Raw genomic sequence first — 23,155 nt, forward strand, 5'->3', positions numbered from 1 at the left:
CATAAGAAAGATAGAAGGGGAGTTCCCGTAGTGGCTCAGTGGTTAACGAATCCGACTAGCAACCATGAGGTTGCGGGTTCAATCCCTGGCCTTGCTCAGTGGGTTAAGGATCCGGCGTTGCTGTGAGCTGTGGTGTAGGTTGCAGACGCAGCTCGGATCCTGCGTTGCTGTGGCTCTGGCATAGGCCGGTGGCTACAGCTCCAATTAGACCCCTAGCCTGGGAACCTCTGTATACCGCGGCAGTGGCCCAAGAAATGGCAAAAAGACAAAAAAAAAGAGAGAGAGAGAGAGAGAGAGAGAGAGAGAGAGAGAGAGAGAGAGAGAGAGAGAGAGAAAGAAAGAAAGAAAGAAAGAAAAAAAGAAAGAAAGAAAGAAAGAAAGGGTCGTTTAGCTGTTTCTCAGTTTATTACCATCTCCAAAATGGGAAAAATAATGGTGTCTACCTTATGGAGTTATTATGATACATGGAAAAAAATATATAATGTATATGTGTGTGTATATATATTTATGTGTATGTGTGTATATATATATATATATATACACACACACACACATATATATACAGAGGGTCATAATGCTAATATTAACAACTATTCTATTGTTTTGTGCCCATGTAATTCAGAAATTCTGACACTCTTTTATTTGAATATTTAAGACATTTTTCTACTTTAATAGGATTTCATGGTAGGTTAGAGATTCTATGCCAGAAATGAGGTGTAAGTGCCACTTTGCAATGCTACTTCCCTGAAATCGAGGTGAGACTGAAGGAGCTTTGAATGAACACACCAAAACCTGAACTTTTGAGGTAACCCTTCTTTACTAATCATTGACATTTTCCAGCTTTGCCTTAAAATTTCATTTGTTTTTGAAAGAAATTTATAATGTATTTATCCTGGCATTTAAGACATGCTAACTATTAAAGACAAATAGTAGACTTACACTTGTGACCCTTTGCATTATTTTTTTGTGGTTGATACTTGATATTTTTAGAAATATGGAAAGCACTCTATAATTAGGTATTTGACCTGAGTACTTCTAAATATAGTGGCAGATATTAATTTATTAGTGCTGTAAAATTTTTTAGAATATAAACATTATTAAAATTATAAAATGGAATTAAAATGTGATTAGTTCTCTCTCATATATATTTCTTTTAGTCTGAATGTTTATTCTCCAAACTATGCTCTGTCTCTGTCTACCTCTATCTATACATTACATCTGTATTATACACTAAATCACTGTGTGTGTGTGTGTGTCGCGCGCACATTTCTTGCCCCTATGGCATATGCAGTAGGAAGCAGTGGTGTTCCAAGAAAAGAGGATGGTCATTGAGATTAAACAGTCAGGCTTACCTGTTGCGAATATTAGTTTTCCACAATTTATTGACTGTGTGACTTGAACAGGATCACTTAACCAAGTAGAGGTTTATGTTCCTCCTCAATAAAATGAGTCTAATAACACTAACTGTGTAAGGTTGTTGTGAGAATAAAGTAGATAGTTTATATAATGGACTTAATATATACAGACTTTTAATAAATTGTCCCTTTCCTTTCCCTTGTCGAGCCACCACACAGGTGGTTCAGATGGGACTCTGCACACTGCACTTGGCTAAGGGTAAGTGGATGCTAAAATCCAGCCTGCCCTCCTTTAATCAGCCTCAAACCCTCTGTGGAACTGCATTCACACCAGCATGGCCTGGTGGCAGCCCTGTCCCTCAAAACCCTGAGGTGGGCACCTGAGGTCTAGGATTGAATCCTGCTTAGTTCCAGCCAGACACGAGACCCTAATCATGTCACAACTTTGTATCTATCCCTTCAATACAGAGAGAAGGCAGTACTATCTGTCCTTTAATGCTAATCCTGATGTCATTTTTTGAAGATGAAATAGCATAATGTCTATGAAAAAATATAAAAGCAGTGTTTTATGTACATTCCTGGATAACACGGATTTTTATACAGAATAGGAAAGATCATAAAAAGTATTTTGATCAATGACATGAAGAATTCTTTTTTTTTGTTGTTTAAGATTTTTTTCCATTATGTTGATTTACAGTGTTCTGTCAATTTCCTCTGTACAGCAAAGTGACCCAGTCACACACACACACACACACACACACACACACACACACACACACACACACACACACATATTCTTTTTCTCACATTATCCTCCATCATGTTCCATTACAAGTGACTAGATATAGTTCCCTATACTATACATCAGGATCTCATTGCCCTTCTACTCCAAATGCAACAGTTTGCATCTACTAACTCCAAACTCCCAGTCCATTCACTCCTTCCCCTTCCCCCTTGGCAACCACAAGTCTTCCAATTCTATGATTTTCTTTCTGTACAAAGATTCATCTGTGCAGTATATTACATTCCCTATATAAATGATATCATATGGTATTTGTCTATCTCTTTCTTATTTCACTTAGTATGATAGTCTCTAGTTCCATCCATGTTGCTGCAAATAGCGTTATATTGTTCCTTTTTATGGCTGAGTAGTATTCCATTGTACTATATATACACATCACATCTTCTTAAACACGGAGAATTCTTTAGTTAAGTGGGTGATTTTTAAAAAGAGGCCAAGAGATCTTTGTAACTCCTCTGGGCCAGAGTTGCCGTGTTTGAAGATTAATCAAGGTTTAGAAGTGAACCTAAGGAAAAGTGATCCAAGAAGTAAGTAAGGGAGTGAGAGACATGTGAAGTCAACAGGAAAAGTAGTGATTAGAGCATGACAGTGATGTTGCTTGGGCCAAAAGACACCATGAAGGAAGAGGTGCTTTGCTTAATTACAGATTTAATCAAAATAAATTTAATCTAGGAATAGAATTACAGTTTTTTTCCTAAATATGTGAAATATGTACATTTGTAGTAATTCTGTATCTGAGACATAAATATTATAAAAATAATACTAAATTTGGTTGTGTGCTATAATTTTGATTTGTAGAATAAATGCATTATGCAGAATGCTTTGCTTTATCATCTTTGCCATATTGCACACTCTGGCACCCTAAATTGACACATATTTCCATTTTTACCATTAAATTATTGAACAAATTATTGTATATTTCTATTGCCATGGGATCTTGGAAATCCTGAAATAATTCTGGAACCGTATTGACAGTAGCTTCTGGCTACTAACCATAATGCTAATGTAATGTTGCCTTCCTTTTGTTTGAATTAAGAAAGAGCTATCAGAGATGCTGAAGCTAAGATCCAGTCAGTAGCCTCGAAACTTATTATAGGCCAATGCTTTGCTCATCTCTAGCCTAGAACTTTTATTTTACAAGCATTCTAATTCATCAATAATCCTTTTCCTCTTAAAAAAATGGTGTCTTGGTTTTCTGGAGGTTTCCTTTAAAAATAAGCAGTAGTTTTATGTACAAAATGCCGTAAGGTGTTTTACTTGTCATTAGTATTTATTGATTATATTAACTCCTTATTTACGTAGGAAAATTTCTTTTTTCTTTTTTTCTTTAAGAAGGGAAAATATACTCAGTGTTCACAGATATGCATGCTAATTGTTTTGGTTGAAGCTTAAGTATAGTAAAGTTAATAAATTCCAGTCTTAAATCCTCTTAGAGTGAATGTGGCAGAGGTATTTAGTATGATTTGAAATTTAAATATCAGCCTCCAGAGTTCAGGGATATTTTTTTCTTTCAGTAAATCAAGTAGGCTACAGATATATATTCATCAGCTATTCTGATCAATCTTTTATGATTCATCCTCTGAGGATAATAATGTAATAATGATTCATTGTTAAAGATATCATTACATTTAAGCATTTAGAAACTACAGTTATTCATATAAAGGTAGGGATTTGGGTTTTTTATTATTTCTCCTGTTGTTCTCAAGATTTAAAGTAGAAACCTGGTCCTTTAGATAGACAAGGGAACATGGAATCAGTTCAGTTTTACACATTGAAAAATACTTAGCTTTCATTCCAGAAAACCTAAAGGAGGTCTCAGATTCCTCAGTAGGTGGAGCAAAACTAGTAAATCTAGAGACTTGAAAAACAGAGGGACATAATAGCTAAATTAGGTGCCACTCTTTGTCTACTGAACCCACCCTGATAGCACATTGGGACTAGCAAATAGGACTGTATGATTTAGTGCAAGTTTAGGAAAATAGAAGAGATTATTAAGATAACTAGCAGGTGACATGTCAAAGGAGTTTCAACTGTATGAAATGTCAAAGCAAATATAAATGTTCTTTTTAAAGTTTAAACAAATACCACAGCTAAATTGTTGAGAGAGTAAATCATTTAGTGTGTGTATGGATCTATATTTATGTATTTGTATACACATATTTTATATTTTTATATACATTTAGAAAATGTATTTATTTTATTTCATTGAACATTACAGTATAGTATTTTATAATAATACCAGATAAAAATATCTAAGAATGAATTACATTAATATTAAAAATAATTAAGGAGAAAAGGAACCTAACCACAGATAGTCAGATTTTAGTGTCTAATTTTTCCTGTGGCTGTTTACCAGAATAAAGTGAATTTTATATATAAATCCATATCTCATGCAGAAATATATTTATTTATGCACATGTGTTTATATGCATATAAATATGTTTTTGTCCAGGTATAGTCTCTATTTTGGAATAAACATACAAATTTTATAAAAGCAGAGCTCATACCAAAACAAAACAAAATGTCTTCACTTCAGTATGTCTAAGCAATTGAAGCGATAAAGCAAATAGAAAAGAGAGCTTGTTTTTATTAAATGACATCTGTATTGCTTTTAGTAGAACTAAATATGGAAAGCCTTCTCTTAATTCAATTTTATCTAAAGCTATAATTGGTTATTTGAGCTATGGGCACATTAGTTTTATTCAAATACCAAAATAAAACCTTGTTTTTTCAAGGACTTATATCTGAAAATCATTATTCTACACATAGGAATCCATGTTTTTACTTGAGGTACAGTTATTGAAATTTATAACTTCATAACTCATAAATGACTTCTTTTTTTAGTAATACTTTTGAAAACCACCACTCAAAAATTTGGTTCTCAGAATAATAGACGATGCACTTAAAAGATGAATGTAAGAGCTACCTTGCTTTTAGTGTGTCATTGATCAGTTTATATTGATCCTTAGATAAGTATAGATTGAAATTGTAGCTGTATTATCCCCTATTAGTAGTTGCTGTTTGGTTCCTAGTATTTCTTTTAGTAGCACAAACAATTAAATTTGCCAGTGCAGCAAATAGGTCCCTAATTCATATATACTAGGGAAACAGCTGTTTTGTCTTGTATCAAAAAACCTGTTTATTCTGGGAACATCTTCTTAGGGAAATCAATACTAGTTTTTCATGGATCTTTGTCCATATTGTATTATTCTAGCTTTAAAAGGCCTCTATTCTGTATCAAAAATTGAGCTGAATTAGGTAAGGAATTGGCTACCCCACCAATTGTTTTATTGAACTCACAGATACATACAAGTCTGACCTCACAAACTTAAATTTTAAGATTAACCTGATGTATGCCACCTTTTTCTGTCTTAGTTTCAGAATCTGTCACAAAAATACTGAGGTTTTTTTTTTTTTCAATATTTGTTTTTCCTATTTTACTGTGAGTATCGTATTTTTTCATTGTGGAGTGGTTTCTTTGGGGCTCACAGTACATTATTGGTAAATAATTATAGAGTTTCTATTTCTTGACTTCCCCTGTGGTTTTTTTTCGAACATATCTAAGTGATCTCTATTCCATGTAGACTTTGCAGAATGGAGAGGATTGGTTGGAACTACCTGGGCACCCTTGGATTTGTATCTTGTGACTAAACTCTTATCCAAGAAAGTAATCAAAAAGTAGGTGTGATATCTTTCATGCTTTTCCCTACCTGGAGTAGGATGAGTGAAGTACCTGTTTTAATCTTGCTCTAAAACCAGTTGGGCTCCTAAAATAAAGCCGTTGATCCCTGTGTAAAGTGAGACATATAATTGTTTCGATTAATAGAAAATGCATCAAATTTCCACTTAAAAGACAAAGAGCTTCTTTCAGATTAGGCTTAAAAAGGCCTCTTTCTAAAAGACTTAAAATGACATAACAAGTTTAAAAATCAAATAATAGGTTAAAATACATCAGCTAAATGAAAATAGGAAAAATGATATAACAACCCATAGACTATAAATCAGAAAAGCAATAAATGAGAAAAATGGGCTTATTTTAAATAATTTAAGGAAATATCCACAGTGAAAACATTGTGATTCAGAAAAGCAAGGAAGAGACCAAAACAATAACTGTTGTTAAGTTTGTCATAAAATTTGCCAAGTGTTCATGATTAAAGGGAGGAGAGTTGGCTGAACAGAGAGGAAGGCTGCAGCAAATCACTGCCTGGTTTTTCTTTTGCTCCCAATGCTGTCACCCCTGACTCTTATGGCATAGCTACTGTGGTCCTCACAGAGTCTGAAGGGAGGCTGAATTCTTGCTATGTTGGAATATGTTTTGCACACAAGCTTCCATCACCATTCAGAAGAACACACACTAGCAATCTATAAGCTTCTCTTTATAGGGGCTTTTGGTTCGTTAAACAAGTACATTATTTACAAAGCTGCATTGTCCTCTCGGGGGGAGAATACCTAGTGTCCTGGAATTCCCCCTTCCCCACAAATACCTTTACTTCCAGCTCTCTGGAGTTCTCTTCATATTTATAAAGTGAAACTTTTGGAAAGAAGATTAATTGTTTTAGAAACACAATTATTTTGGGTCTTTGACAAATGGTTTAGGGAAAGGCTTGAAGGATGTAATTAATGTGGTTGAATAAATATTTCAAACTAGAAAGAGCACAGTTTACATTAAGACAAAGCAATAAAGTAGAAATTAAAATGAAGGTTTAATAAAAATACTGGAGATATAAAAATAAAACCTCTTTTTCAAAGTTTTTGAATCAAAAAGGAAGTAACTGTAATTACTGACAATTAAGAAAATGTTGGCAATGGTGAAATTGTGTGTCAAAATGTTGGGATGGGATAAAACTGTAATAAATAGGTACATTTCAGGAGTTCCTGTCGTGACTTAGCGGAAACAAATCTGACTGGTAACCACGAGGATGCAGGTTCGATCCCTGGCCTTGCTCAGTGGGTTAAGGATCTGGCGTTGCCGTGACCTGTGGTGTAGGTCACAGTCGCAGCTCGGATCTGGCATTGCTGTGGCTGTGGCGTAAACCAGCAGCTACAGATCTGATTAGACCCCTAGCCTGAGAACCTTTATATGCAGTGGGTGCGGCCCTAAAAAGACAAAAAATAAATAAATAGGTACATATCAGACCTAGGCTTATTAAGTAAAAAAGACGGAGGTAAACTATATACTAAATAATAAAGTTTACATCATGCTATGGAAAGAATATGAAGGAAATCTTTTTCAAAATAAAGTATTGATTAGAGACAAATACGATAGACAAATAAGTTGAAGAGTGCATTTTAGGAAAAATACATCCTGATTTTATGGGTATTATTTCAAAATTTGGCAGTATTAGAAAGTATTTTAATATTTTACATATTTTTTTGGTTGCTTGTTTAATGGTTTTTTGCCTCTGATTATGAATGGACCCTTGGATAGTTCATGAAAATATTTAATGCCTTTTTATTAGAAGACATTAAACTTGTTTTTATACAAGTTATTTACAAACTTGTGGATTTCAGGTTAAATACAAACTTGTGTGTGAGAGCTGTTTTCCTGGGAAGAATCAATATTAACATCTCAAGATTGTCTGGAACCCCCTTTCCTCCCAGAATTGTTTTCACTGAAACAGTAAATTACCTTGTTAGACCAAAGAGAAAAACCCACAGGGTAATCTTTTTTAGGAAATCTCCAAAATGGAGTCCATGTTAATTCTCTATTCAAAAAACAAGCAAGGAGTTCCCATTGTGGTGCAGTGGGGTAATGATACCACTCCTTTCTATGGCATTGCCAGTTCGATCCCAGGCCTGGCACAGTGGATTAAAGATCCAGTGTTGCTGTAGCTGTGGCATAGTTCGTAGATGTGGCTTGGATTGGGTCCCTAGCCCAGGAAATTCCATATGCCATGGGTGTGGCCAAAAAAGGGGGAAAAGAAGCAAGAAACAAATTTCTGAGTTGTGGGAAGATGCCTTCGTAACAGTAACAGGTTATTCCCAACCAATATTTAAGCATCAGTTGTATCTAACAGAGAACTACTATGGATAGCTTGATAAAGAACAAGAAAATTTACCTCCCTCCACCATGATATTTATGAAATTCTTGTTTCTACTAAGTCAGGAATCGAAATTTTGAGATATAACTCTTAGAAATATGAAGAGAAAATTGCTGTTATTTTTGGAAGATTATTTCAAGCAACAAATATTTATTTATTGAACTGCTGCTATGTGGCAAGCACTATTCTAGGCACTGGAGTCCAAAGGACTGGCAAGGCCCCCTCCCATGGAGTATGTAGTTTACTGTGGGTAAATGGAGGATGGCAATAAAGAAGGAAATTCATGAGATTCCAGATAGAGATCTAATGATTTCAGGTATGATGTCTTGCTTAACTGAAAAGTCAAAATGTGTCATCAGAAAAATTATAAGAAATAACATGAGGAAGTAACAAGTTAGGAGGATGTAACCAATGTATAAAAGTAATAGTTTTAAATAATCATATAGAAAATATAATGAAAAAATATTTCCACTCATGATAGCAACAAATAAAATAAAATAGATAGGAATGAAATTAGCAAAAAAGTACTGAACATATAATGAAAAAAATCTAGGAGTTCCCTTGTAGCTCAGAGGGTTGAGGATCAGGTGTTGTCATTGCTGTGGCTCTGCTTATAGCTGTGGTGGAGGTTTGATTCCTGGTCCAGGAATTTCTGCATGTCATAGATGTGGCCATCTGCATGTCATAGATATGAATGTGTGTATATATGTATACAGACACACACAAACATCATATATGAATATACATACATACATATATACATATTTTTTATTTTTTCATTTTTTTATTAGAGTATAGTTGATTTATAATGTTGTGCTAATTTCTGCTGTACAGCAAAGGGACCCAGTCATACATATATATACAATCCCTTTCTTTGTTATCTTCCATCCTGGTCTACCCCAAGAGATTGGATGTAGTTCCCTGTGCTATTCAGTAGGATCGCATTGCTTGTGCATTCTAAATGTAACAGTTTGCATCTACTAAACCCCAAATTTCTAGTCCATCCCACTTCCTCTTCTCGCACCTCCTTGGCAACCACAAATCTGTTCTCTATGTCTGTGAGTCAGTTTCTGTTTTGTAGATTGGTTTATTTGTGCCATATTTTAGATTCCACATATAAGAGATATCAAATGGTATTTGTCTCTCATTCTGACTTACTTCACTTGGTTTGAGAATCTCTAGTTGCATCCATGTTCCTGCAAATGCCATTATTTCATTATTTTTATGGCTGAATAGTATTCCATTGTATATATGTACCACATCTTTTTAAACCATTCATCAGTTAGAATAGTGTCATAATAGTGCTACTATGAATATGCGGATGCAAGTATCTTTTTGAATTGTAGTCTCTTTCAGATGTATGCCAAGGAGTGGGATTTCTGGATCATATAGTACTTCTATATTTAGTTTTTTTGAGAAACTTCTATATTGTTTTCCTTAGGGGCTATACCAATTTATAGTCCTACAAACAGTGTAGGAGGGTTCCCTTTTCTCCACATCCTTTCCAGCCTTTGTTATTTGTAGACTTATTAATGATGGCCATTCTGACTGGTGTCTTATAGTAGTTTTTATTTGCATTTCTCTAATAATTAATGATGTTGAACATTTTTTCATGTGCCTACTCACCATCCATATGTCATCATATTTTTTTTTAATTGAGAGAATGCATGACTAAATAAATGGATAAAATTATGTTTCTGGCTAGAAGGGCTTATGGTTGTAAAGATACTCTTTATATTTTCTTTATAAATTTATCACTACTATAATCCTAAAAAACTTCTTTGGGACACTTGTAAAGAGAATATGACATTATGACATCTGGGATAATACACATTAAAAACCAGTCATAAATAATTTGATTGAAGAGCAACATAAAAGGACATCTGGGCTTAAGATGTTAAAATATATCATAAAGCAGCAAGGGAATTGAGCTAGAAAATGCAAAAGTCAAGTAAATAGTGCAGGGACAGCACCTTTGTGGCATAGTTATCATCTTCTCCCATCTTCCTCACCATGGCAGTCATTCATTTATAAATTACCTGGGCACCTTTCCTGCTGGGCCTGGACATGGCCTCAGAATACTTAAGACAGACACTGTTAGGTCGTCAAAGTTGGTACCTGGGTTAAAACATATTGGCATCATGTTCAGATGTGTGATACAAAATTAGTAAAGAAAGGAAGGATTATTCTCGGCAACAATTCTAGAAAAACTGGCCAAGTCTTTGCAAAGAGCATTTAGACCTTTACTTCACATTATAAAAATAAATTCCAGATGAATCAAAGGAGTGAATATAAAAAAAAGAAAGCAGGAAAACGCTTGATGATAATATAGATATTTATCTAACATCAAAGTTATGTAGATCTTTTTAGCATGAAAACAAAGGAAGAAATCAATAAAAGAAAGGATAGATAGATGAAATTACTCCAAAAATTTTCATTTCTGTACATCTTAAAAGTATTATTTACAAAACACACTGGGAATGTTTTCCCATATTTTGTAAAACATTGTTTGAAAGTATGTAGATATACTCAAACACATACATACTGAAGAGATTAGACTGAAACATACAAAAATATTTTCAGCCATCTATTTAAGGTAGAGAAGTTATAGATGATTTTATTTAAAAATTTTTTATTATAAATATGTTTTTCTAAAAAGGAGTAACTATCAAATTTGTGAAGGGTAATATAGGAAACTAACATTTTGAAAAAAATCTAATATTCAATATTTTTACATATGTCATTTCTGCAGCATATAGAAGTTCCCAGGCTAGGGATCCAATTGTCCAGTCAAAGCAACAGCTGCCAGTCTATGTCACAGCCACAGCAACATGGGATCCAGGCTATATCTGTGGTTTACACCACAGCTCACGGCAACGCCAGAACCTTAACCCACTGTGCAAGGCCAGGGATTGAACCTGCATCATCATGGATACTAGTTGGTAGTATTACAGCTGAGCCACAAGGGGAACTCCCATAACAATCTTGACGTGTGTAATAATATTCTACTTTCAAACATCAGGGACCTGAGTTTCAGTGAGATTAAGTAAATGCCTCAAGATAACTTAGGTAGACAGAGGCAGGGTTGTGGTCTGAAGGAAATGTTTATCTGACCCCATAGGCCATTATCCAGCATCAGTGATGGAGCTTTGTTCTGCTTGCTGTCAGAATCAGATAGAAGGGGAAAAAAATTACGTTTATATTCAGGTCGGCAGCAGGAAGGAGATTATTTTATTCCCTTCATGTATCTCCATTCAGTCCTTCAGTGGAGTGTGTATTAGATGCTTGTCTTATAGATGATAAGCTTTTGAAGATGAAATAATGGTAGCTGGGCAAAAAGTGAGCTCTTTCTGTTCTTATATACCATTTGCAAATATGAGTCTCTGCTTGAAGATAATTCTTTGACTGTTCTTTTTCTGTCCTACCAACTTGTACACCTTGTATTTGAGATCTTGTGGTTGCAAGAGTGTTACTATTGAAAGAGAAAAAATTATTTCCTTATTACAGACATTCTGGAGCCTTTAATTTTGTGTATTACAGGCACCTTGCTGCAAAAAGTGGCAAAGTGATGGAATCAAATGTATGCATTACAGTTCCAGGTAAGAAATAAGCACTCTCAAATGCAGAAATATTATATGTAGTTAATTATATTTTCAGTAAATCTTTCTTCTCTCAGCATGCACACTTCTCAAATCCCATCATTTTCTTTTCAGATAATAAAGAAATGAACATATTTATGTTATCGGATGCTATTGAATGTAGCCAATTTATGCTTTGAGTTTAGAGTTTTAGTCTACTGAAGTCTACTGAAGTAAATTTGCATATATTTTGGAAATACATTTTTTGTATTTGATATGTTGATTGGTATGATCGATATGTACATATTATTGATATGTTTTATTGTTCTCTGGACTGGGTTTGGTGCCTTTTCTCTGCTTCTTCTGGACCCAGGGGAACATTATTTGAAAGCATCCAGCTAGATATTACAAATTTCAAATTGATTTAAAAAGGGATCTTGGTTATTTTTAGGATATTGTTTTTCTAGAACTATTTGCTGATGGCAGTTTTCTTCTAAATTAGCTTAGAAAATATTTCTAAACAAGATTGTGGCCACTGTCTGCCAATTTGCGCAAACAAACCCAATGCACTGAAGCTTCTGATCCTTTTATTTTTAAGTACAGTTTATAACATTGTAGCCATTATTGACATTCTTGAAGAGCTGGAGGAAAGAATTCCCCAGCACAGTGCCTTTTGCTAAGCTCTTTTCTTTCTTCCAAATTTTTAGTAGCTTCCCCACTGCTTGTCAAAAAAAAAGGTCACAGTTCATGTAGCCAAAGGCTAATTTTTAAGCCACTTTTATTATTTCATATACCCCTTGCCTCAGCAAAATTGTACCATTCACTATTCAGCTGATGAGATGTACTCATTTTCTATTTCCTTTGATCATGATCTTGATTTCCTCTCTCTCTCTCTCTCTGGTGAGATCCTGCCTTGATGGCCCCACTTAACTCATTGTGAAGCTTCCTCTCACTCCCAGCTCTGAATTCCCATTCATGCTTATGTGTACCTCTGATCCCATAGGCCATGTGTAGACTCTTTGTTAAGTTCTCTTTCTGGCTTCCTGCTGAGCCTGTTACAGCTTGGCATTGGGCACCCTGAGCACCTGCATCAAGTGTCTGCAGTTCTCCCACTTCTTTCTTTTTTTCATTTCCTCCATCTTCACCTTATTTGGTTTCTATTTTCCATTTACTTAAGTTTTACATCTTTAAATGGGGTCTTATTTTTATATATATAATCTAATTTTCTAATTTTTATTTTGAAATGGCTTCTCCTGGACAAGTCTCTGGCCTTGTGCATGTCACTTAGACCTTTTGAGACCAGAAGGACCTTGAGACCGAACAATAACTTGAGACCCAGGTCACTCTCACCTTAAAGCTAGACTGCACTTGGCCCCGCTTTCTAGAGGAGGAGACTTAAACACCTGCAAAAATATCCCACCTAACATTGCATTATTTGAGGCGGTTCCCCAATCCCTTTTATGGAACCTTGTTAGGAGAACAGAAGTGCCCTTTTCTAACGAAGTCCCAGCTGGAATGGAGAATGTTCAGTCTCTTCAGCTTCAAGCAATCTGTTCCCACTTCTGTTCATGGTGAAGAAGACTCTAGACTTCCTTCTTTAGCCTTTTCTGCTCTTTTACTGAGGTCTTCTCATGGAATTTAGTCCTAGTCTCTTGAGACATACCATGCGGCCAAATCCATTCTCTACTTTTGGCAGAGACATCCCTCCTGGGTCCTCTCCATTTAGCATTCTCTCCATTTTCCTCCCTTCCCTGAACCTAGCAATTCTCAGCCTTTTCATGTCTTTGTACCCCTCTTGTGTCTGCCTTGTGCTTTTTATGGAGATTGTTAGTCTCATATCTATCTCTTTCTGATAGACAAGGAGTGTAAACTTCAGCTTCTGAGGATAGAAGGAGACCTAAAGAAGAAGAATTTCTCCGGATCAAAAGAGTGCCCTTCTCTACCTTTGCTTTAAACAGCTCCCTTTTTATAACCTTAGCCATTTTCATGTTTCAGCATGGGATGGGTTAAGGTGAAAGCCTGACATGTCATAACTATTCTTGCTCTATTCATCTTGTTATTGCCAACTGATACCCAGCTAGAAGTCTTGCACTTAGAAGGTGCTCAGTTAACGCTAGATTCATAGTCTTGTCTACTTTTTAAAAATTCCCACATCTTTGAGTTCCCTCTGTGGCCCAGCGAGTTAAGGATCTGGCATAGTCTTTGAGGCGGTGCTGGTTCAGTCCCCGACCAAGTGCAGTTGGTTAAGAATCCCATGTTGCTGCAGCTGTGGCACAGGTCTCAGCTGAGCCTCAGTTTTGATCCCTGGTCTGGGAACTTCCATATGCTGCTAGTGCCGCTAAAAAAGAAAAAAAAAAAAAATCCCACATCTTATTCTCTCCTGCTATTATAGAATCTGAGTACAATTAAATCCTTCTCCAAACTGTCTGTGTTGTATTTCTCAGTCAGAAGCTTGCAAAGAATATTTTAAACAGTTGTCGTGTGGGCTTTTCCTGAAATGCCATGTCACTCCAAAAGTGATACTCTGCTATTTTGACTACTCATAGAAAATGAGGAAGGAGGTGGGCTGAACAGAGAGAAATTCCAACTGAAATAGTACTTCTAGCCAAGCCAGTGGTGGAGGAACATTGCTTCTTTTTAGAATTTTAGAAATAACTAAGGAAGGGTGATTTTTAAAAAATCTTATCAGTGGCAAAAGTAAATGATGAAACAATAATGATGGTTGGTATAGGGTTAAATTGTTGAACGGTATATCCCCTGTCTTGGCATTATTGATACTAATTCCAGTAGTATGATGTGGTTATATGCTTTGTTAGAGAGTGTGTGTATGTGGGTAAAATAAATTATATCAACTCATTATTTGAAAAAAAAATACCTTAATTTCTTTGGTATGTTTTAAATTAGATTATGGGGGTGGGAAGGAAAGAAAAAGCTTTCCATTCATATTAGATTGCAGTAACTCAGTGATTTCCTGTACTTTAAAATGTTACTGAATTTTTAGCTTTAAATTCTAATAGTAATATTTTCAATTATATGTAGGAGGTGTGGGGCTTTATCTTGTCCAGGAGAGAAGAATCTATATACTTAACCAACCTGAGCACATGAGATTGTTTTCTGAAAGCAGCGTAAATATTCTGACCTAAAACACTCTGGTGTGTTTGTCTCTATGGCTAAGATAATCAATGATACTACTCCCCAAATTGTGCCCAGAGTATTTTAGTTATGTTCTCAGTGGCCCCTGACATAATCCTCTGAGAGGTTCTCCCTGTTCATGACCCTCCACGACACATCTGAAGTGGGCAGTGGGGAAGGTGCCCAGTGTCTGGGCCGCATAGCTTTCCCAGCCCACTGCCCGTTAGCGTATGCCTGGAGTCCCAGTATTGTTTTGTACAGCTCCTGAGGATAGAAGAGAAATAAAGGGAGAAAATTTTCTGACGACTAGCTTCAGAGTGTCTTCTAGAAATTCAGGTAGCTACTTCTTTTACCAAAGGCTCCAAATTTCTTTAACAGTTGTCTCAGAAATTTAGTAGGCTTCTGATACATTGCTTCCAGCTTCATCAACATTTTTCTCAATACAGACATTTTTTCCTGCTTTTTAGGGCCACACCTGTGACATATGGAAGTTCAGGCTAGAGATGTCAGAGCTGCAACTGCCGGTCTACACCACAAGCCAGAGCCATGCAGGATCCCAGCCACGTATTCACCCTACACCACAGCTTACAGCAATGCCAGATCCTTAACCCACTGAGTGGGGCCAAGGATCAAGCCTGCATCCTCATGGATACTAGTTGGGTTCATTACCGCCGAGTCACAACGGGAACTCCTAAGCACATTTCTTAACTCTGCTTTTTTACTTTCCATTTATCTTCTTTGCTTCTTTCTCAGTTCATTGATGGCCATCATGAATCCACCTGAAACAAAGGCTAGGAGAATTAGCAAGAGGAGCACTAACTAGTCTTTTTTGTCACAGAGTTAAGTATTTTTGTTTTTGGAGTTTTTAATGGTTTTTTTTTTTTTTAATGTTTAAAGCCTTTTACAGTTAGGTTTATTTTTATTTGAGGATAAGAAGCAGTCTGATTTTTTTTTTTAGTTCTGTAAAGTCCTAAATTTTCAAACTCTCTACTCCCTCTCATTTCTGTCCCTAAACGACCAAGTTTTGCCTGAGCTCATCTCTTTCTTGTCATACCTAGCACCAAGCCACAAGGAAAAATTAATACACACTGATGTCATGGCTTTTTACATCTTCTTCTTCTAGAGCTTCAAATTCATAAGGCACTTGAATTGCCTTTTGAGAAATTGTAGGCTTTAGTCTTACTAAATGTTTTTTTGTTTGTTTGTTTGTTTTTGTTTTTGTTTTTGTTTTTGTTTGGTGGCATGAATCACCAGCTTTCAGTTGCACATTTGTTTTCTTACTACCAGATTCAGACCACTAAGCCAATATTAAAGTTTTGGAGAGTTCCCATTATGGCGCAGTGGAAACGAATCCGACTAGTATCCATGAGGATGTGGGTTCGATCCCTGGCCTTGCTCAGTGGGTTAAGGATCCAGTGTTGCTGTGATCTGTGATATAGGTCACAGAGGTGGCTTGGATCCTGTGATGCTGTGGCCATGGTGTAGGCCAGCTGCTACCGCTCCAATTGGACTCCTAGCCTAGGAACATCCATATGCCCCAAGTTCGGCCCTAAAAAGCAATAAAATAAAATAAAATCTCTGTAACTGCAGGAGAGGCTGATCATGATGTGAATGGTAGGAGAGAAGCTGTTAGTAGTTAGCTGGTCATCTCTGCCACAAGATGGTGAGAAAGAATTTAAGCGTGTCAAGGATACACATAAGAAAAGAGAATATTTGAATGGCAGTTAGACTTAATGACTAGATAGTAAACACCAAAAGGTACAAAAAGCAACTTGGAACTAGTTATTACTGTCATGTGACATTCTGAAAGGTAAAACTGTTATGATTTCTTAAATCTAATACCCGAAAGGATGGTTAATAAAAGTGTCTCTATGATTGTATGCTTTAAAGAGTGTGTGGCTTCCCGAGGATTGTGTTTTGTTTATCTTGGCATTTTGTGAACATTACTAACATGTTCTTTACACACATCAATTAGTGTATTTGTTTTGAAAAAAATAGGGTATTTTTAGATCTCAACTGTGCTTGCCCCTGGAGGAACACACACACACACACACACACACACACACACACACACACACACACACACACACACACACACACACACACGATTCAAAAGGGAGGTAGTGGGGGATGAGGCAAACTTGAGGATGAAAACTTTGTTTCAAGGTTTGACCATGATTTTCTTGGCACTTGTTGGGAAAGAATATAGCTATATTTAAAAGTAATTCTTAAGTAATGAAAAGCTGGTGTTCATGTGGCTCTCAGCAGCTATCTACTCCCTGGAATAAGCTGATAGAGCTGGAGAGGAGGTTTTGGTGCCAGCAATTAGGTTTCTGCAGAATCTTACCTAAGATCCCAGTAGGTCGGCACATTCTTTCTCTCACAGGAACCACCAATTCCCAGCAACTCTGAAGGTTTAATTCTATTCTTGAATATTTGATTTTACTCTTGCTTCCTGCTTTTTTTTCTGGCACCTCCTAGACCAGGGCACTTGACATGTCATTTCTGAATTCCTGCAGTAGTTTTGTAATGACTGTTAATGTTTCCTCACTTTCATATATTCTTTCTCCTGCTTTCTCCAGCTCATAAAAGCTGAAACTGCCCTACGTTTTTGATAGGATACATTCCAAGATTTTTCACTGCCTGTGCCTAGAAAGGGCCTGGCTTGGTGGTCAGAGATCTTTAATTGTGGCTTCAAGTTCATGGCAATCAGCTGTATGACCACGGAGAAGTCACTTTGGAGACTCCAAGTGCCACCAGCTGCTCTATCTCCAAATCAATAACTATTTCTTGGTCATAGACGATTAGAAAACATTGCACACTCTTTTTATGACTAATATAAAATTGCATAATAGTATATTTTAAGGGTTCTGAGAAATCTTGCCACAAAGACACCTGCTTACCTGGACTCAACCATGCATATTTCTCATTATTGACCTTCAGATCCTTTTATTCACACATCACTTATTGATACTCCCAGCAAATAGCATTCCCCAGAAGACACACCAGTGAACTAGATTTGATGGCATTAAGAACCTTCCCAAAATTTCCCCACTTTGAAAAACAAGGGGAAATAGTAGTTTTTGCCTCATGGGGTTGTTTTAAGGATTTCATGTGTTTATCCAGGTTAATGCTCAGAGCCAAATCAGGAATGAGGTACACCCTTCGTAAATGTTGCCTATTATTTATTACTAGTCTCTGTCCCCTCCATGTGACATTTCTTTTCCTATACTTTTACCTTTACTTATGTATTTTCCCTTACATTAAATGACCTCACCCTCATAATTTAGCTGACACCTTCTTGAATGTGGCGAGCGAGATAGGGTGAAAGGAGAGCAGTTGTGATGTGTGTCCTCAGCCCATGACCACAGCTCACAAGTCGTGTTGCCTGAGTGGGTTACTAGATCTACCTTGACTTCAGCTTCCCTGCAAACTGGGATTATGATCATGACTTACATGTTTTCTGCGTGTACTCCCCCCCCAACACACAGAATATGTGTTCTATGTAGGTGGTGCTAATCTCAGGCACACATAAGTGTTTGGTGAGTGAAGACTGTTGCTATTTCATTACAATTTTTTAAAATTAGTTTAAATCCTTGTCTCACATTGTCACTTTCCCTGACCATTGTTGTCCAAGTAATGTGTTTTTCCCCAGAACTATAAGAGCTTAACTTCTGTGTGTCACATGTCTGCATCATTTTATTATTAGCATTTTTAATATTCTGCCTTATAAGCCAAGGCTTTGTAGTTAGGAATCTACATTTTATGTTTTTTATTTTACTAGAGAGCATGGCATTTTACTTTTCACAGAGGAGGGCTCAAATGGATGCAGTTTAACTTCAAAATGAGCCAGGAGGGCTGGGGAAACAGTTGAATATACTTTCCTGATACCCTGTTTATTTTCTGGACTGTGGCAGTCACAGTAAACATTCCACTGGAAGGCTCAAGAAGCATGAAAGATGAATGTAAGTTTGGACATGATTGACAAAAAGTAATTGAAAAGATTAATAAAGTAGCAAAATTCTGCCAAGACGTATTTTTTAAAATGTGTGGAGGTACAAATAAACAACATTAGAAAAGGAAGTGGATAATGATACTTCAGTAAGGATATTAAAATCATAAGGAAATGTGAAAATCTATGTATCAATAATTTTTTAAAACTTAAACTGTATTATTTAAAAAGAAAAACAGAAATTGACTCGAGAGAGAAAACACAAAAACAGCAAGCAGTGAAGAAATTAATTCAGGCCAAGATATAGAATGAATTAAACTAGTAAAGTTCATAGACTTATCCTGGATAGGAGATAAAACAAAAATTGATGAAAGATTTTAAGAGGAAAAAGAGTTTTGCAGAAGAGAGTATTCTGATATGGTATGATCAGGGATGGTTCCATAGGATGCATTAGACCTGGATGATAAAGGGGAAGGGAGGGTAAAAGAGCTTTAAAGTAAATAGGGCACAGTATTAATCTGTTTTCAATCAGAAATGCTTCTTATTTTTTGGATATTTTAAATATTTCTAAGTTTAAAACGAAGTTTTTAAAAGAATGGGTGAGAGAGGTGGGAATGAGGAGCAGAACACTTCATCTGGGATAGATTTTTGTTTAGAAGAGCAGGAAGAGAGTAAGTAAAATTAAAGCCAGTGAATTTTTGAGTATTGTGTGAGCCTCTCATTTCCCATTCCCGCTACTCTGACAGAGCTGCTTTTAATACCCTAGATGCTGAAAGCTTGCAAAGTATGTTTTGTTTTGTTTTTTTTAAGTGAAATCATTTTGGCCTTCCCTTTCTCAGTTATAGGAAATTGTTTCAGTGAAAATTTCCTACAGGCTGCTTAAAAGCAATGCATGGAACAATGGACCTTGTGGCAAGTAAAATGTGTGTGGGGAAGTACTTAGAATTTAATGTGAGTTATTTTTATTTCCATTCATAGACATGTCTCAGTGAAGTTCAAATTATCCCTTGGACAGTAGAAGGCAGTCTGTTAATTTAAAGCTAGACTTTTTTGGTTCCATAAAGCCAAATTTAGGATAGATTTCAAAAGCTAAATAAACAACAGTCTACCTCCCCATTAAAAATGAGTGTGTCAGGTTTCTGTGTACTTAAGTCTTTAAATAATCTCCACTTAGCTTTTCTGCAAGGGGCCTTAAATATTTAGGAAAAGGCTAACTTTTACAATCTTAACTTGTTTGTTAAAGGGATACTTAGAGGTGGGGCCAGTCTTAATTTTATTGCTAAAATTCTTTAGGCATCCATTGATTTTAACAAATTAAAATGACGACTGGGAAAGTTGTGCCTATTGGGAGTAATTGTGAAATTCTGAGAGACAGCAAAGGCTGAAATCCTCAAAGATATTGCTCAGCATCATTTTCCTTTAATGCCATAAAATATTATTTCAAAAATTGTCAGAGGAAATGAAAGTTATACTTTATAGCCTTCTGAATCTTCATTCTTAATCAGAATCCCCTGTGAAAGTTCTTAAAAATGTGTATATTGGGGCTCTGTTTTGGAAATTCCAATTCACCAGTTCAAGAGGATGGGCCTGTGTGTGTGTGTGCATGTGTCTGTGTATGTGTATGTGTGTGTATCTGTCTGTGTCTATGTGTGGCAAATTCCACAACTTATTCTGAAGAAGATCCAAGGATCAAAGGTTTGCCAATATACTAAACTCCTGCTCTGTAGAAATTCATTGTTTAAGAGCTACATTCTGCACATTTCATGCATGCCAAGTTGTAATAGGACTACTGCTTGTGAGAGTGCAAAGTAAAACTGTTAAATTATGAGTGTGTCATTTCTTATACCAAAGGACACTTTACAAATCAATAACACAGTCATTTATGTATTTTTAGTTATGTATGTCAGTTCTTAAAATCTTTATTTACCATAAGTTAACAAAATAAAACCCTCACTGAGTTAAGTATAGAAATATTAAGAAATTTAATAAGATTCTGATTAACATGATTTATAAGAAAAAATTTCCATAAACATGATATTAATTTTACAGTGTGGATTGAAATAGATTGAATGGATATTTGGACTAATTTGACATCCTAGCAGGAGAGGATTTTTTTTTTTAAATATTATAGTGTATGGGGCAGTTACAATAAACTGGATAGACAGGATAGTTGAAGTAAGTTCAGGCTTTGAATCATAGCCCTGCCACTAGCTCGGTGACCTTGCAAGTAATTAACCTTAAAATAGGGCTAATTTTATCAACCTTACAGAGTTATTTTAAAGATTAAATGAGATAATGTATGAAATGCTACCTAAATATAAAGCAGTATCACTATTTGGATCGAGACTCATTTTGCACATTTTTTTGTATACTGGAAATGATGTACCTATGGCACGGGTATATCATGTGTATGTAGATTGTGGAATTGCAGAAGAAAGGGATTATGCCAAACATTTTCACATTTATATTTTTGGCAACCTAAGCCTTCCAAAAGGGAATTGTAAATATCTCTGTACTCTTTGGGGGAAGGAGAGCATTCTTTGTTACAGTGTTCTCAGGTGTGGTTATCCTCTCAGAGATTGGATTTCTTTGATATTACTTATGATTACATAAAAGACATATTCCATATGTTAGAAACTTGACATTGCCAACACAATGTAAGACTTTTTAGCATGAAACTTGTTCCCCCAAGGCCATTACAGTATTTCAGAGAAGAAGCCTGAAGCTTTTAATTTTGCTTCAGAATACTAGAGTTGTAGGACTTCTTGTTGACACCATAATATTTAAAAAAAAATTAGTGAGAAAAACTTCAGAGAGACCTGTTTTGAAATTTTATGTATTTTTAGTCTAGCAGTTAATTCTACCTTAGGTTATGTTTTCTCACAAGATGAAGTACAATATTTTGAATTATACTTTGTATTCTATCAGGAAGGATGTAGGCATTCTTTTAATATTATAACTAGTTAAGTAGATTGTCCTGACAGTGACTATCAGATTGCTTGTCATCTCTCCCAAATTCCCTCTTATCCTCCTCCCTCTTTCCTTCTACAAACTTATTTATTTGTTGGACACTGTGTATTGAGGGACACTGTGTGCCAGGCCCTGTACTAGGCATGGGGAATAGGTACAAATAAAAACCACAAAATCCTGGCTCATATAGAACTTACATTCTCAAGAGGGAGACAAATAATAACTAGGTTAAATACGTGTGTGTGTGTGTGTGTGTGTGTGTGTGTGTGTGTGTGTGTGTGTGTGTGATGATTGCAGAAATGGTAAATTCTAGGCACATACTAGCAAGGTCTTGTTCTATAGAGAACAAGAGTACAGATGAGCTCATGTCATTACATGAAACATAGGATGGGCAAATACGATATCAATATTCCCTACAGCTTAGAAACAGAGATTTGCTATTTCCCTCTCTCATATCCTCCCCATATATTCTCCTTTGTAATTTTATTTACTCTTTGAGACTTAACTTGCCTTTTTATTTGAACCTGATTCTGTCCCTGTAAGTGGTTTCAAGTGGTAGCGGTCAGAATGTTAATTTTTACCCATGACTGGCACTATTAAAAGATGATGCCCTTAACTTTCACACTCCCTATTTCCAGGTGTAAAAATTCCATGTGTCTGATTAGTGGTGATGATTGCATTCAACCAATACATTAAAGACTGCTAAATACTGAGATTTTACTTGGGAAAAGTTCTTCAGTTAACGTGTTCTCCTTGGAAAAACAAGCTCTCCTGATTCATTTTTTTGCTTACTTCGATGGTAAAATTAACTTGGGATGATGGTTGTCATCTTGTTCCAAAACAAATTTCTTTAGTTGATTCATTTATTTTTGACTTATAATGCCTTGCCTTCTTCGTTGACCCCCTCCCTTTTCTAAGGAGAAGAATCATTGTCATGTTGGAAAAAAATCATTTTGGTTTCATATCTTTGGGCAGAACCAAGAAAGGAACAGAGGGAACAGATTTGAGCTGCATGAAAGTAGGTGATTAAGGGAGATAATGGATAGGAATGGATGTAGAAGCTTTCGGGTATAAATGGTTGATGGTGTGTGAAAGAGAATAGGAACAGAAGCGGATGGCCATTATATGTTCGTGTTCATCTAGTTTTTGTTTCTCAAGAAATGAAAATAATATTGATAAATGATATTGACTGATTTGAATAAGAAATTTGTTGATGAAAATGGCAGCGTATTTTCAACTCAATACACTGAGAAGCAAGCAAATGCTTGTTTATTATAGAAAGAAAAACAGGTCATGGAATCTGGAAGTGGCAGTCTGAAATCAAT

General features: G+C 35.8%; 1 protein-coding gene across 21 annotated transcripts in view; it reads left to right on the forward strand.

Moving 5' to 3' along the window:
* The window catches only part of HDAC9 (histone deacetylase 9), a 967,336-nt gene that overhangs the window by 313,563 nt on the left and 630,618 nt on the right, over positions 1-23,155 (forward strand). For 5 of the 21 annotated variants that reach the window (XM_084977195.1, XM_084977201.1, XM_084977177.1 and 2 more), the window contains exon 2: positions 11,739-11,797. The exons of the other annotated variants lie outside the window; for them this stretch is intronic. In XM_084977195.1, the coding sequence (XP_084833321.1) occupies positions 11,767-11,797 (31 nt within the window). In that variant the 5' untranslated portion in view covers positions 11,739-11,766. The remainder of the gene's footprint in view (positions 1-11,738; positions 11,798-23,155) is intronic. 21 annotated transcript variants of the gene reach the window in all.

The sequence above is a fragment of the Sus scrofa genome, chromosome 9 (genome assembly GCF_054392235.1).
Source record: "Sus scrofa isolate SSC_HxYL_T2T_F1_AM1 chromosome 9, Sscrofa_HxYL_maternal_Yorkshire_Landrace_v2.0, whole genome shotgun sequence".
Taxonomy (NCBI): Eukaryota; Metazoa; Chordata; class Mammalia; order Artiodactyla; family Suidae; genus Sus; species Sus scrofa.